We start from the raw sequence: 14,266 nt of genomic DNA, 5'->3' as shown, positions 1-14,266 counted from the left end.
CAGTAACTACATGCATGTAATGTGTAACAAGAACGTACTCGGTTACTAACGTAACCTCAGTTCCCTTTCGATACTTCACTCGTACTGCGTATGGGGGAAAAGTCTCCCTTTTTCTCCGTCACTGAAGCCTTTTTCAATAACGCAGTGTAACTGCACCGTCATTGGTTCACTCATAGCCAGTTGTTGAACCAATGGCGGTGCGGCATAGCTGCGCGGCCTATGGCGACAAAGCGTGCGAACTTTCCCGCCTAAATGGGCGGGGTTAAGGGCTATATAAGCAGGCGTGTCGCCATAGGATTTCAGGCCAATCGACTGAAGCGACGACTCTGAAGCCGCAGCCTCGTGGCGCGGCAAGTAACGCAGTACTCGTTCCGTATCTCAGGGAACCCAGGTTACGATAGTAATCGAGTACGTTCCCTTTCGATACTTCACTCGTACTGCGTATGGGGAACGAATTCAACCGCGCCGTGCCACGGCAGGGAACGACATAACTTGTTTTGGACACCGGGAGGGGACCAAGAAAACAAGTAAGGCGGCAAAGCCGCCATATCCCTTGTTACACTACAAAGGAAATGATTCCTGTAACGGCGTGAGGCGGAACTCGCAAGAGGCCGCCCAATCACACTGAAAGAACCCGAGCTTGCAAGGTCGGGACATCAAGATGATAGAACCTGACAAAAGTGGTCGGCGAAGACCAGCCGGCCGCCTCACAGATGGGGCCTGCAAATCGCTTGACCGATGCTAATGCAAGCAGCAGAGCGGTTTTCAGCGTCAGGGGCCTGAGGTCAGCTGAACGCAGCGGCTCAAAGGGGTTACCTTTTAGGGCCCTGAGGACCAGGGAAAGGTCCTAAGTGGGAACAGTGAGGGGACGAGGTGGATTTAATCGCCTAGAACCCCTTAAAAAACGGACCACAAGGCCGTTTCGACCCACTGATTGGCCAGCAATAGGAGCATGAAACGCTGCGATGGCTGCTACGTATACTTTAAGCGTTGAAGGGGTGCGCCCCATATCCAAACGCTCTTGGAGGAAAGACAGTATGAAAGATACGTCACTCTCCACAGGGTCTATGTTGCGCGAGGAACACCAATCAACAAAGACCGACCATTTCTGGGCGTAGAGGCGTCTCGTGGACGGGGCTCTCGCCTGAGATATGGTATTTAGAACGTCCCCGGGGAGGTTAGCCGGCTCCCATCGAGGGACCAGAGGTGTAGAGCCCAGAGCTCTGGCTGTGGGTGCCAGATCGTCCTGTTTGCCTGAGAGAGGAGATTCCGTCTCAGGGGAATCGGCCAAGGGGCTCTCGTAGAGAGCTTGAACAGCTCCGAGGACCAAACTTGGCTCCTCCAGAGCGGGGCAACCAGAAGGACTCTGTGTTGGTCTTCTCTGATGCGCCTGATGACCTGGGGGATCAGTGCGACCGGAGGAAAAGCATAAAGGGGCGTGCTGGGCCATGCGTGGGCCAGAGCATCGACTTCCTTCGAGAAAAATGTTGGGCAGTGAGAGTTGTCTTCTGAGGCGAAGAGGTCTACCTCTGCTTTCCCGAAGAACTCCCAAATCATGAGAACCATCTGGGGGTGGAGCATCCACTCGTCTGAGGGAATGTTGCTCTGTGACAACGTGTCCGCGCCCAGATTGGTCTTGCCAGGAATATGAGTCGCTCTGAGCGACTGAAGTCTCGGCAGAGCCCATTCCAGAAGGCGTTTCGCCAGAGCGCATAAGCGGCTGGACGAAAGACCGCCCTGGTGGTTTATGTACGACACCACTGTCATGCTGTCCGATTGGACTAAGACATGGCGTCCTGTCAAGTGAGCCTGGAAGGATTGAAGGGCTTTCATCACTGCTAGCATCTCTAGGCAGTTGATGTGTAGACGGCTTTCCTTGTGACTCCACGAGCCGAAGGCCGGTCTGCCCTCGCACACAGCGCCCCAACCCGAGTTGGAGGCGTCCGTTGAGAGCACCGTCCGTCGTGGGACCGCCTGCAGTGGTACTCCAAGACTGAACCAAGCAGGGTTCAACCAAGGTTTCAGGGCTAGAAGACAGGCCCGATTGACCTTGAGACATAGGCGGCCGTGCCGCCAGGCGTTTGGAGGAACCCGGAGCTTCAACCAGTACTGAAGAGGCCGCATCTGAAGAAGGCCGAGCTGCAGCACCGGGGAGGCGGAAGCCATCAACCCTAGCAACCTCTGGAAAAGCTTCAGAGGGAGATAGGCTTTGTTCTTGACTGAGGCCGCGAGCTGCTGAATCGCCAGAGCACGTTCCGGCGAGACTACGAAAACTGCCCCCAGAAACGAAATTTGCTGGCTGGGGCACAGCGAGCTCTTGGCTAAGTTGACCCTGAGACCCAGACATTGTAGATGGCTGAGGAGCACGGATCTGTGGTGTTCCAGCTCGGCTCGCGAACGGGCTAGAATGAGCCAGTCGTCGAGATAATTTAGAACCCGGATTCCCATTTGTCTCAGAGGAGAAAGCGCCGCGTTCATGCACTTGGTGAAAGTGCGAGGAGCCAGAGACAGCCCGAAGGGCAGGACCGTATATTGGTACGCCACCCCCTCGAATGCGAATCTCAAGAATCGTTTGTGATGGGGGACTATCTGGATGTGAAAATACGCATCCTTCAGGTCCAGCGAGCAGAACCAGTCCTCGGGGCAAATGTGCACGAGGATCTGCCTCAGCATCAACATTTTGAACTTCCGTCTCATGAGGGAGCGATTCAAAAGTCTGAGATCTAGGATGGGTCTGAGACCGCCATCCTTCTTGGGGACCAGAAAGTAGCGGCTGTAAAAGCCTGACTCGCTCTCCGCAGGGGAAACTATTTCCACAGCTCCCTTTCTTAGCAACGTCATAACTTCGGCCGTGAAAACGGCGGTTTGTGTGGGCGCAACAGGTGTGGGCCCAGCTACAACATGAAGCATGTCTCCCACGCCCGGAATTAGACGAGGCAGAGGGGAAACTGCACGCAGGAGCTTTTGGGGTGGTCCGGTCGCAACGAGACAATCCCCCATCCTCTTCCTTTCTGATAAATCAGGACGTCTTTGGAGTCACCGGGTCCAGCACAATTTTGGGCCGGGGTCCCTGGCGTCTTGGGAAGGAGGGGCGCTGTGCAGGGCGCGAGCGCTGGCGGTGCTCCTTTGGTGGCGCTGCCTGGGAGGCGGGTGGAGCTGGCTTGTTCTGCTGAGCCGGCGCAGTCCTGGGGCGGCTGGAAGCAGAAGCAGAGCTGGAGCGCTTGGGCAGGAAATGTCTCATAGCCTGAGACGATTTCTGCGCCGCGGTGAAGCGCTCAGTAAAGCCATCCACTGCTGGCCCAAAGAAATCGGAGGGTGAGACTGGAGCGTCCAGGAAGGCCGTCTTGTCCAGGTCCTTGATCTCCGTTAAGTTGAGCCACAGGTGGCGCTCCAAAACTACCAGGCTGGCCATTGAGCGGCCAATGGCTTGGGCCGTAGTCTTCGTGGCTCGCAGGGCTAGGTCAGTGGCGCTGCGGAGGTCCTTGAAGGCCGGTGCGTCTATACCAGACTCATCCAGTGAGCGGAGGAGTTTGGCCTGGAAGACCTGGAATATGGCCATTGTATGGAGCGCGGAGGCAGCCTGGCCCGTCCAGCCAGGGTAGATGTGGTCTGGCAGGGCTTGGAGGGAAGGGTCCTCTTCGTCTTCCATCCCACAGCTGCGGGAGAACAGAGGTGAGCTGCCACCGCTTCATCCAGGGGTGGCAAGTGCTCGTATCCCTTCTCTTCAGCGCCGTCAACGGCGGTGAGGGCAGAGCGATGCGTCGTGTGGAGGCGGGCGGAGTACGGAGCGCGCCACGACTTCGTCAGCTCCTCATGGACCTCGGGGAGCGCTGGCGAGGCGCTTGGCGGCGGCCTGGCAGGAACCATTCGTCCAGGTGGCTGCGTGATGGCTCCTCTGGAGGGGCCCACTCGAGGTCCAGCTCTTCCACGGCTCTAGACAGGATGCGGAAAAGTTCGGCATCCATGCCTTGGCCGTGCTCTATGGGCTCCAAAGGAGGTGGGGGAGCGGGATCTTCCGGCTCGCCAGCCCATCCTTCTGCTTCGGAGGCCGCAAGGGACATGGAGTCATCCGGTTCGTCGTCCGATCCTCCAAACGAGAAGAGGTCACTTGCATCGGCAGAGGGACGCTGCTCGGGTCGGGAGAACAGGACGGGAGAGTGTTCCCTTGGAGGAGAGGGCGAGGCACGTGGGGGCTGGGCCGGCGTGAGCTCACTCAACTCCGGGCACTGGATCGCTCTACCCCGCTGTCTCTTCCTAGCCGGCTCGCGGGAGGAAGGAGACGGGAGGGCGCGAGCGGCGAGATCACCCTCCGTGAAGAAGGCAACCCGCGAGCGCAGGGAACCGAGACTCATGCTCTCGCAGTGCGGGCATGAGGCTCCAGCAAGCACGCCGTCAGCGTGGGACTTGCCCAGGCAAGCAACGCACTCGCTGTGTCCGTCGTCGTCGTGCAGAGGGGCTCTGCACGTGCCACATGAGTGGCGCGGCATTTGAATCAACGCCGCCGCTGTGATAACGCCGATTGGGGGGCACTTTTAGAGTGGCGAGGGCCGCTGAAGCTCTTTCGGAGCGGTGAAAACCACTGTTGTGCTCTTTTAGAGCGGCAATAAGCCGCGGAGAAGCCCTCAAAAGGCGCCGGATGGCGGCAGGAGACACGCTGGGAAACAGCCGGAAGCGGGAGGCGGCGACTCGAGGACGGCGCTGTGGGCTGCAGTCAGCGAGGGCACCGGCGCTGTCTCCGACCGGCGAGTCCAGCTGAGTCCGCTGCAGGAGCCTCTTCTGACGGCGGCGAGAGCTTCTTCGAAGGCGGCGAGCTTCTTCGGCTTCAGGCGGAGATTAGCGAGGAGAAGCAGAAGTTGTCGCTGAAGGAGAAAGGACTGAAATCTTATGGCGAAATGCCTGCTTATATAGCCCTTAACCCCGCCCATTTCGGCAGGAAAGTTTGCGCGCTTTGTCGCCATAGACCGCGCAGCTATGCCGCGCCGCCATTGGTTCAACAACTGGCTATGAGTGAACCAATGACGGTGCAGTTACACTGCGTTATTGAAAAAGGCTTCAGTGACGGGGAAAAAGGGAGACTTTTCCCCCATACGCAGTACGAGTGAAGTATCGAAAGGGAACAAATGTTTTGACCAATTTTAAAGTTTTATTACATTATGTTTTTAAGTGAAGGGTTTACAGTATGAGCAGATGATTTGGGTTTATATATTTCACATTTATTAATAAATTGACATCAATTTTACAAAAAAAAATTAATGATACATTTGAACGAATCCCGTGTGTGATCATTTCAGATGAAAGGTAATTTTAACAGTAATTATATTAAAATGATTTGTGACTACAATAACAACTGAATGGCTGTGATTTCCATCAACACAAATATAGCTTGAGTAAAGCACAGATACACACCGTCACTCATCATGACACACACACACACACACACACACACACACACACACTGATCTCACTGTCTATAAGAGGATTCATTACACACATTTATTCTGACATGTTATTTCACTGACAGAAGTTCATTTGTAGTATTAAAGGGGTCATGAACTGAGAAATCAAATTTTCCTTGAGCTTTTGACATATTAGAGGTCATCATACTTTAAGAATATCCTGTAAGTTTTAGAGCTGAAAACTTCCTTGTTAGTCCAATAAAAGCTTTAATTGACACCAGACCCAGTGAACGACAGGATTTACAAAGTTGGGATCTATGACGTCAAAGGGCAGCAAGCACCTCCTCTGCAGAAGATCAACGCCTACTTCATCCCTGCCTGTTTAGCCCCGCCCACCGAATAACGCATGACATGCAATAGAATAGGTAGCCTAAGTAACATAGGCCTACGTGGTGCTAAACCAGATCGAGCTACCAAACAATAAACATGCCTTTGAGGATTACAAAATATTGTGCAGTGCCTGGACTCCACAGTAACACAACAACATGTCAGTAACTGTGTTAATTATAATGCCTGATCTGATATTAATGATTCATGAACAGACAGATGTTCTATGTCTGTGTGTCAGTAAATCAAACCCGTGACTAAACATCAACTTAAGTTGTTTCTCTTAGTAGGATGAAAAAAATCTGTTATTTAACGGTGATTAAATTATATAAAGAAAGCGATCAAAGAAAGCTCCCTTTGCAATTGTTGGAGCAGCGCACGCTGAAGCTGTCAATCAAACAACATGAGTTTATCAGTGACTGACGCGCAAAACTCCCGTTTTATTCAACGAATCTCTTAGTGTACAGAAATTGAGTTGCAATGACGAGATCACTGCTTTCATGCGCTCAACATATATGATCGGCTACACAGTGTTCATCTCTGCAACCTTTCATGCCACGATCTAAATATAATGCCATAGATCTTAATGTAATGCAACACTTTTCACGATTAGTTAACCTTGAGAGCTGTAATAGTAAAAACGCGCTAAAAGAGAGAGTAATACTTGGCTATTTCAAATGGAAAGATGTCAGCCAATCACAGCAGTGCGTGTTTACACTGAAGTCTCACAGCAGACACGCCCCTTAAAACAGAGTGTTCAAACCAGAGGGCTAAAATTAGGGCAGGAAAAATGCCTTTTATTTATAAATTATGACAATTTTAAATGTAAAAAGCATATTAACATTATAAGTGCACCCCAGGAAACATTATAAAACAATAAATCAACGCAGTTCATAACATCTCACTGTTACTGATTCATCATGAGCTCAAATAATTATGGGTAGAGTCTCTCTAGTCTACAGTCTATTCTGATTCATAAACACAGTTTTACTGATTTTATTTTACTGATGAATTACAACAAACAGTAAACCCAGGATAGAGCGGTTGAGTGAATGTGGTCTGGACTGTGTGGATGAGGATCATTGTGCCACATACACTCCTATTCTCCTGTGATCCACATACACTCCTATTCTACTGCGTCTGATGGACCTTACTGGGAGATAAGTCTCTATGTTATTGTGTCTGAATGAGTAACTGGAGGAAGAGCAGATCAAACTCCAGGACTGATCATTACATCCAAACAAACACTCATAACCCTGTCCCTTCCTGCTGTTCTTATATGACACTGATATATACACATCATCTCCACTCCACTCAATCTCCCAGTAACAGCGTCCACACACACTCTCTCTACACAACACCTGATACCACTGATCAAATCTGTCTGGATGATCAGGATACGGCTGAAGCTTTGGGTAAGTGTTAGTAATCACTCTGTTCATCTCAGACAGACGGAGGTGTTTATTCACTGTGTTCAGATCCAGATTGAGCTGATGGGAATCTGATGGAGATAAAACACATAAGAATCAGGAATTATGAATCTGTCTGATCTTTTAATGTTTCAGAACTCTTCATGATCAATATATCAGCAGCATCTCAGTACAGTTTACCAGATATCCTGTGCAAATCATAATTTAAATTATCAATTATTAAACTTGAAAATCATGTTTCCTTTCACCTTCTACAGGAAGAACATGAACACACTCAGAGATTTTTCTGCTTGTTTTCTTAGTGACTTACATTGTAGGAAGTCGTTCCTGGTTCTGGGAACAATGTTGGTGAAAGTGACTGTGGAAGGGTCATTCCACGAAATCGGTGCCTTTTGTGTCCCTAAAAAATAACCAGACATAGAAGTACCATAACAACAAATAAATTTGTGATTTAAAAACATATCAATACTGTGCATTGTTTTATCAATATTACACCAAAGTAAAGACAATTAAATATTATTTTAAATAATTAGGGGCCAAGCCCCGAAGGGGCTGTAGCCCCTATTGTAATTGTACGTTTTCCCTTTTATTATTATTATTCTTCCTCCCGAATGGGAGTCTATGGCAGCCCTATCAACGGAACATGAGAAAATGATGAAATTTGGCACAGTTGTAGAGATGCTCATGAATAGTGATTGGACCAAATTTGGAGTCTCTAGAACCAACTCTATAGCGCCACCACCAGTTCAAAATTTCAACATTCTAACGGTTTTAACATTTGAACTGTTTGTCATAGAAAAATTAAATTTAGTTCATCTGATTCGTCTCTTCATGCTGATGCTATTCAACTTCTTACATTAAGTCTCCACCCATTACAGTAGCGGCCATTTTGAAAAGTACAGTATTTGTTTTTTTCGCTTCTCCTCCTTCAAAATTTGTCCAATTTTGTCCAAACTTTGATCAGGTGATCTTTGGTCTGAGCCGCACAGAAATGACTGAACAGATTTTTTTTATTCATCTTTGTTCAAAAGTTATGATGTCACGAAGTTAACGAGGTTGACCCAAAATTGCTATAGAGGCTGTATCTCGGCCAAACTTTGAGCAATCGAAACTAAAATTGGTACACTTGATCAAGACCATGATCTGAGGTTCCATGCCAAATTTGGGAACAGCGCCACCTACAGGTCATGAGATCTGAAAAATGGCTATTTTGGCCAATAACTTTTGAACACTTTATTAGAAATCAAGATCTTGGTGTCTATGGATTCCTTGGACCATGCCGAATCCGGGGATATTGAATTTGTCAACATCGGATGAAAAGCATGTCCGCCATTTTGAATTTTGTCATAAATTGCAATAACTTTTAAACAATTTGACATATCATCACAAAATTTGGTACATATGACCATCAGAGTGTCCTGAAGGTACATGAGAAGTTTCAGCACAGCGCCACCTAGTGTTCCACAGATATAATGTTTTTTGCAAAATTGCTTATAACTTTTGAAAACATTATCCAAAATTTGTCTGCTTTATGTCATTTTATTCCCTGGCTTATGCCGATTCCGACAATGTGTCATTTGTCATTTTCCTTAAATGTACCTGTCTGCCATATTGAATTAAATCAAAACAGTTTTTTCGCTACTCCTCCTACAAATTTTGGTCAATTTTTGTCCAAAATCAGCTCAGATGATCTTTGGACCGAGCCGCACAGAAATGACTGAACGGATTTTTGATATTCGCTACCATTCCCAAGATATTCATCTCTGAATGTGACCTTGCTTGTGTTTGTTGTCTTATACTAGTTAGCTTAGCACAGTAATTGCTTAGCATGCTAAACTATTGCTATTCTTTCTAATGTGGTCTTCAGTCAACAGGTTAACCAAAACTTAGTTGGCATTAAATAACTTTGCATACTAATATGGTTAACATGCTATGAAGCTTTTTTTTTTGTGAACTCTTTCTCACACTGAAACCTCTGCTTAGCATACTGATGAACTTGCATGGCTGATTAGCTCAATGTGTTACGCCACGGATCCCGAATGCTCTGCATCGTGGGTTCGAAACTCAGTGTGACACATGCCCAGACCGCATGAGGTACTGTGGCAGGAAAAGATGCAGAACTTGTGTCTGTTCTAGGCATTCTGCCTAAAACTGGTCTAATCTGAAGCTATCACATGCAATTCCTTTATGTCCAAATTCGTAGTTATTCTTCTTCCCCCTGTATGGTAATCAATGAACCATAAGAAGGAAAATTATCAAATTTGGCATGCTTGTAGTGATAGTAATTAAAAGTAATTTGACCAACTTTGGAGTATCTAGGACTAAGTCTATAGCGCCACCACCAGTTCAAATATTCACTTTTGTAAAGGTTATAACTTTTGAACCCTTTGTTCCAGAAAAATGAATGTCAATACAACTGATTCCTCTCTTCATACTGATCACATTCAATATCTTACATTAAGTCTCCACCCAGTACAGTAGTGGCCATTTTGAAAAATACAGTATTCCGTTTTTTCGCTACTCCTCCTTCAAAATTTGTCCAATTTTGTCCAAACTTTGATCAGGTGATCTTTGGTCTGAGCCGCACAGAAATGACTGAACAGATTTTTTTTATTCATCTTTGTTCAAAAGTTATGATGTCACGAAGTTAACGAGGTTGACCCAAAATTGCTATAGAGGCTGTATCTCGGCCAAACTTTGAGCAATCAAAACAAAAATTGGTACACTTGATCAAGACCATGATCTGAGGTTCCATGCCAAATTTGGGAACAGCGCCACCTACAGGTCATGAGATCTGAAAAATGGCTATTTTGGCCAATAACTTTTGAACACTTTATTAGAAAATCAAGATCTTGGTGTCTATGGATTCCCTGTGCCATGCCGAATCCGAGGATATCGAATTCGTCAACATCGGATGAACCACGTGTCCGCCATTTTGAATTTTGTCATAAATTGCAATATCTTTTAAACTATTTGACATATCTTCACAAAAATTGGTATGTATGACCTTTGGTAGGTCCTGAAGGTACCAGAGAAGTTTCAATACAGCACCACCTACTGTTCCACAGATATAAGTTTTTTTGCAAAAATGCTTATAACTTTTGAAAACTCTTTCCAAAACATGTATACTTTATGTCATTTTATTCCCTGGCTAATGCCAATTCCAACGATGTGTCATTTGTCATTTTCCTTAAATGTACCTGTCTGCCATATTGAAATAAATGAAAAAGAGTTTTTTCGCTACTCCTCCTACAAATTTTGTCCAATTTTGTCCAAAATCAGCTCAGATGATCTTTGGGCCGAGCCGCATAGAAATGACTGAACGGAATTTTGATATTCACTACCGTTCCCAAGATATTTGTCTCTGAATGTGACCTTGCTTGTGTTTGTTGTCTTATGCTAGTTAGCTTAGCATGCTAATTGCTTAGCATGCTAACCAGTTGTCATTCTTTTTAATGTGGCTCTTCAGCTATCAAGTTAACCATGAGCTTCATTAGCATTAAGTTAGCTTAGCATGCTAATATGGTTAGCATGCTAAGTAATGCTTTTTTTGTAAATTCTTTGTTACACTAAAAGTTCTCTTCCACAGCATGTTGAACACGTGTCATGAAGTAGCTCAATGTGTAAAGCCAGGTACCTGAAGAGGCCTGTACCCGAAGATAGTGGGTTCGAATCCCGGGAGGAGCGGTTTTATGAAATAGTGTGTTTTGATTCCTTTAATGCCTCTTGGATTAGAAATAAATGTTTTTTGTTTCATGCTGTGTTCATTTTCATCTAAGCTTCTGTACATTCTGAGATCATTCTCGCCCATAATTCTGAACCAGCTGTTTCATGTTTGTTCATTTTCTGCTGTTTTTCCTCTTCCTGCTCTGTATTGCGCTACAGCATGATGAGCTGCAGAATGATCTAAAGTAAAGTTATTAAATATAACATTCAGTGCAGTTTTAATAAAATTCTTCATTTTGAGTTAATTTTCACGTGAACTAATGAACTTCGGCAGTTGTGCCAGCATTCACCTGCACAGTGGTGCAATGTGATGAGAAATGGACACTGGTCCTGGAGGTTGTGGGTTTGAATCCCATGAGGGTGGGTTTTATTCAATAGTGTGTAATGAGTCATTTTGATTCCTTTTTTTTATCCAAATAAGCATTGTACTAATCTTTATTCCTCTTGAATTAGAAACAAGTATTTAGGGGCCAAGCCCCAAAGGGGCTGTAGCCCCTATTGTAATTGTACGTTTTTAGGGGCCAAGCCCCGAAGGGGCTGTAGCCCCTATTGTAATTGTACGTTTTCCCTTTTATTAGGGGCCAAGCCCCGAAGGGGCTGTAGCCCCTATTGTAATTGTACGTTTTCCCTTTTATTATTAGGGGCCAAGCCCCGAAGGGGCTGTAGCCCCTATTGTAATTGTACGTTTTCCCTTTTATTATTATTATTCTTCCTCCCGAATGGGAGTCTATGGCAGCCCTATCAACGGAACATGAGAAAATGATGAAATTTGGCACAGTTGTAGAGATGCTCATGAATAGTGATTGGACCAAATTTGGAGTCTCTAGAACCAACTCTATAGCGCCACCACCAGTTCAAAATTTCAACATTCTAACGGTTTTAACATTTGAACTGTTTGTCATAGAAAAATTAAATTTAGTTCATCTGATTCGTCTCTTCATGCTGATGCTATTCAACTTCTTACATTAAGTCTCCACCCATTACAGTAGCAGGCCATTTTGAAAAGTACAGTATTTGTTTTTTTCGCTTCTCCTCCTTCAAAATTTGTCCAATTTTGTCCAAACTTTGATCAGGTGATCTTTGGTCTGAGCCGCACAGAAATGACTGAACAGATTTTTTTATTCATCTTTGTTCAAAAGTTATGATGTCACGAAGTTAACGAGGTTGACCCAAAATTGCTATAGAGGCTGTATCTCGGCCAAACTTTGAGCAATCGAAACTAAAATTGGTACACTTGATCAAGACCATGATCTGAGGTTCCATGCCAAATTTGGGAACAGCGCCACCTACAGGTCATGAGATCTGAAAAATGGCTATTTTGGCCAATAACTTTTGAACACTTTATTAGAAAATCAAGATCTTGGTGTCTATGGATTCCCTGTGCCATGCCGAATCCGAGGATATCGAATTCGTCAACATCGGATGAACCACGTGTCCGCCATTTTGAATTTTGTCATAAATTGCAATAACTTTTAAACAATTTGACATATCTTCACACAAATTGGTACGTATGACCTTTAGAAGGTCCTGAAGGTACCTGAGAAGTTTCAACACAGCGCCACCTACTGTTCCACAGATGTAATGATTATTGCAAAACCACTTATAACTTTTGAAAACACTTTCCAAAATGTGTATGCTTTATGTCATTTTATTCCCTGGCTTATGCCGATTCCGACGATGTGTCATTTGTCATTTTCCTTAAATGTACCTGTCTGCCATATTGAATTAAATCAAAAACAGTTTTTTCGCTACTCCTCCCACAAATTTTGGTCAATTTTGTCCAAAATCAGCTCAGATGATCTTTGGACCGAGCCGCACAGAAATGACTGAACGGATTTTTGATATTCGCTACCATTCCCAAGATATTCATCTCTGAATGTGACCTTGCTTGTGTTTGTTGTCTTATACTAGTTAGCTTAGCACAGTAATTGCTTAGCATGCTAAACTATTGCTATTCTTTCTAATGTGGTCTTCAGTCAACAGGTTAACCAAAACTTAGTTGGCATTAAATAACTTTGCATACTAATATGGTTAACATGCTATGAAGCTTTTTTTTTTGTGAACTCTTTCTCACACTGAAACCTCTGCTTAGCATACTGATGAACTTGCATGGCTGATTAGCTCAATGTGTTACGCCACGGATCCCGAATGCTCTGCATCGTGGGTTCGAAACTCAGTGTGACACATGCCCAGACCGCATGAGGTACTGTGGCAGGAAAAGATGCAGAACTTGTGTCTGTTCTAGGCATTCTGCCTAAAACTGGTCTAATCTGAAGCTATCACATGCAATTCCTTTATGTCCAAATTCGTAGTTATTCTTCTTCCCCCTGTATGGTAATCAATGAACCATAAGAAGGAAAATTATCAAATTTGGCATGCTTGTAGTGATAGTAATTAAAAGTAATTTGACCAACTTTGGAGTATCTAGGACTAAGTCTATAGCGCCACCACCAGTTCAAATATTCACTTTTGTAAAGGTTATAACTTTTGAACCCTTTGTTCCAGAAAAATGAATGTCAATACAACTGATTCCTCTCTTCATACTGATCACATTCAATATCTTACATTAAGTCTCCACCCAGTACAGTAGTGGCCATTTTGAAAAATACAGTATTCCGTTTTTTCGCTACTCCTCCTTCAAAATTTGTCCAATTTTGTCCAAACTTTGATCAGGTGATCTTTGGTCTGAGCCGCACAGAAATGACTGAACAGATTTTTTTTATTCATCTTTGTTCAAAAGTTATGATGTCACGAAGTTAACGAGGTTGACCCAAAATTGCTATAGAGGCTGTATCTCGGCCAAACTTTGAGCAATCAAAACAAAAATTGGTACACTTGATCAAGACCATGATCTGAGGTTCCATGCCAAATTTGGGAACAGCGCCACCTACAGGTCATGAGATCTGAAAAATGGCTATTTTGGCCAATAACTTTTGAACACTTTATTAGAAAATCAAGATCTTGGTGTCTATGGATTCCCTGTGCCATGCCGAATCCGAGGATATCGAATTCGTCAACATCGGATGAACCACGTGTCCGCCATTTTGAATTTTGTCATAAATTGCAATATCTTTTAAACTATTTGACATATCTTCACAAAAATTGGTATGTATGACCTTTGGTAGGTCCTGAAGGTACCAGAGAAGTTTCAATACAGCACCACCTACTGTTCCACAGATATAAGTTTTTTTGCAAAAATGCTTATAACTTTTGAAAACTCTTTCCAAAACATGTATACTTTATGTCATTTTATTCCCTGGCTAATGCCAATTCCAACGATGTGTCATTTGTCATTTTCCTTAAATGTACCTGTCTGCCATATTGAAA

At 44.9% G+C, this 14,266-nt stretch overlaps 1 protein-coding gene across 1 annotated transcript in view; it reads right to left on the bottom strand.

Annotated features, from left to right (window-relative positions):
- LOC125245250 (tripartite motif-containing protein 16-like) overlaps positions 1 to 14,266 on the bottom strand; it is a 169,492-nt gene that overhangs the window by 139,580 nt on the left and 15,646 nt on the right. Inside the window, exon 5 of the mRNA XM_048155790.1 lies at positions 7,524 to 7,571. Within this exon, the coding sequence (XP_048011747.1) occupies positions 7,524 to 7,571 (48 nt within the window). The remainder of the gene's footprint in view (positions 1 to 7,523; positions 7,572 to 14,266) is intronic.

This window comes from Megalobrama amblycephala, linkage group LG14 (assembly GCF_018812025.1).
Source record: "Megalobrama amblycephala isolate DHTTF-2021 linkage group LG14, ASM1881202v1, whole genome shotgun sequence".
Taxonomy (NCBI): Eukaryota; Metazoa; Chordata; class Actinopteri; order Cypriniformes; family Xenocyprididae; genus Megalobrama; species Megalobrama amblycephala.
Note: the sequence above shows the minus strand (reverse complement) of the source record. Positions and strands in the feature narration are given on the sequence as shown.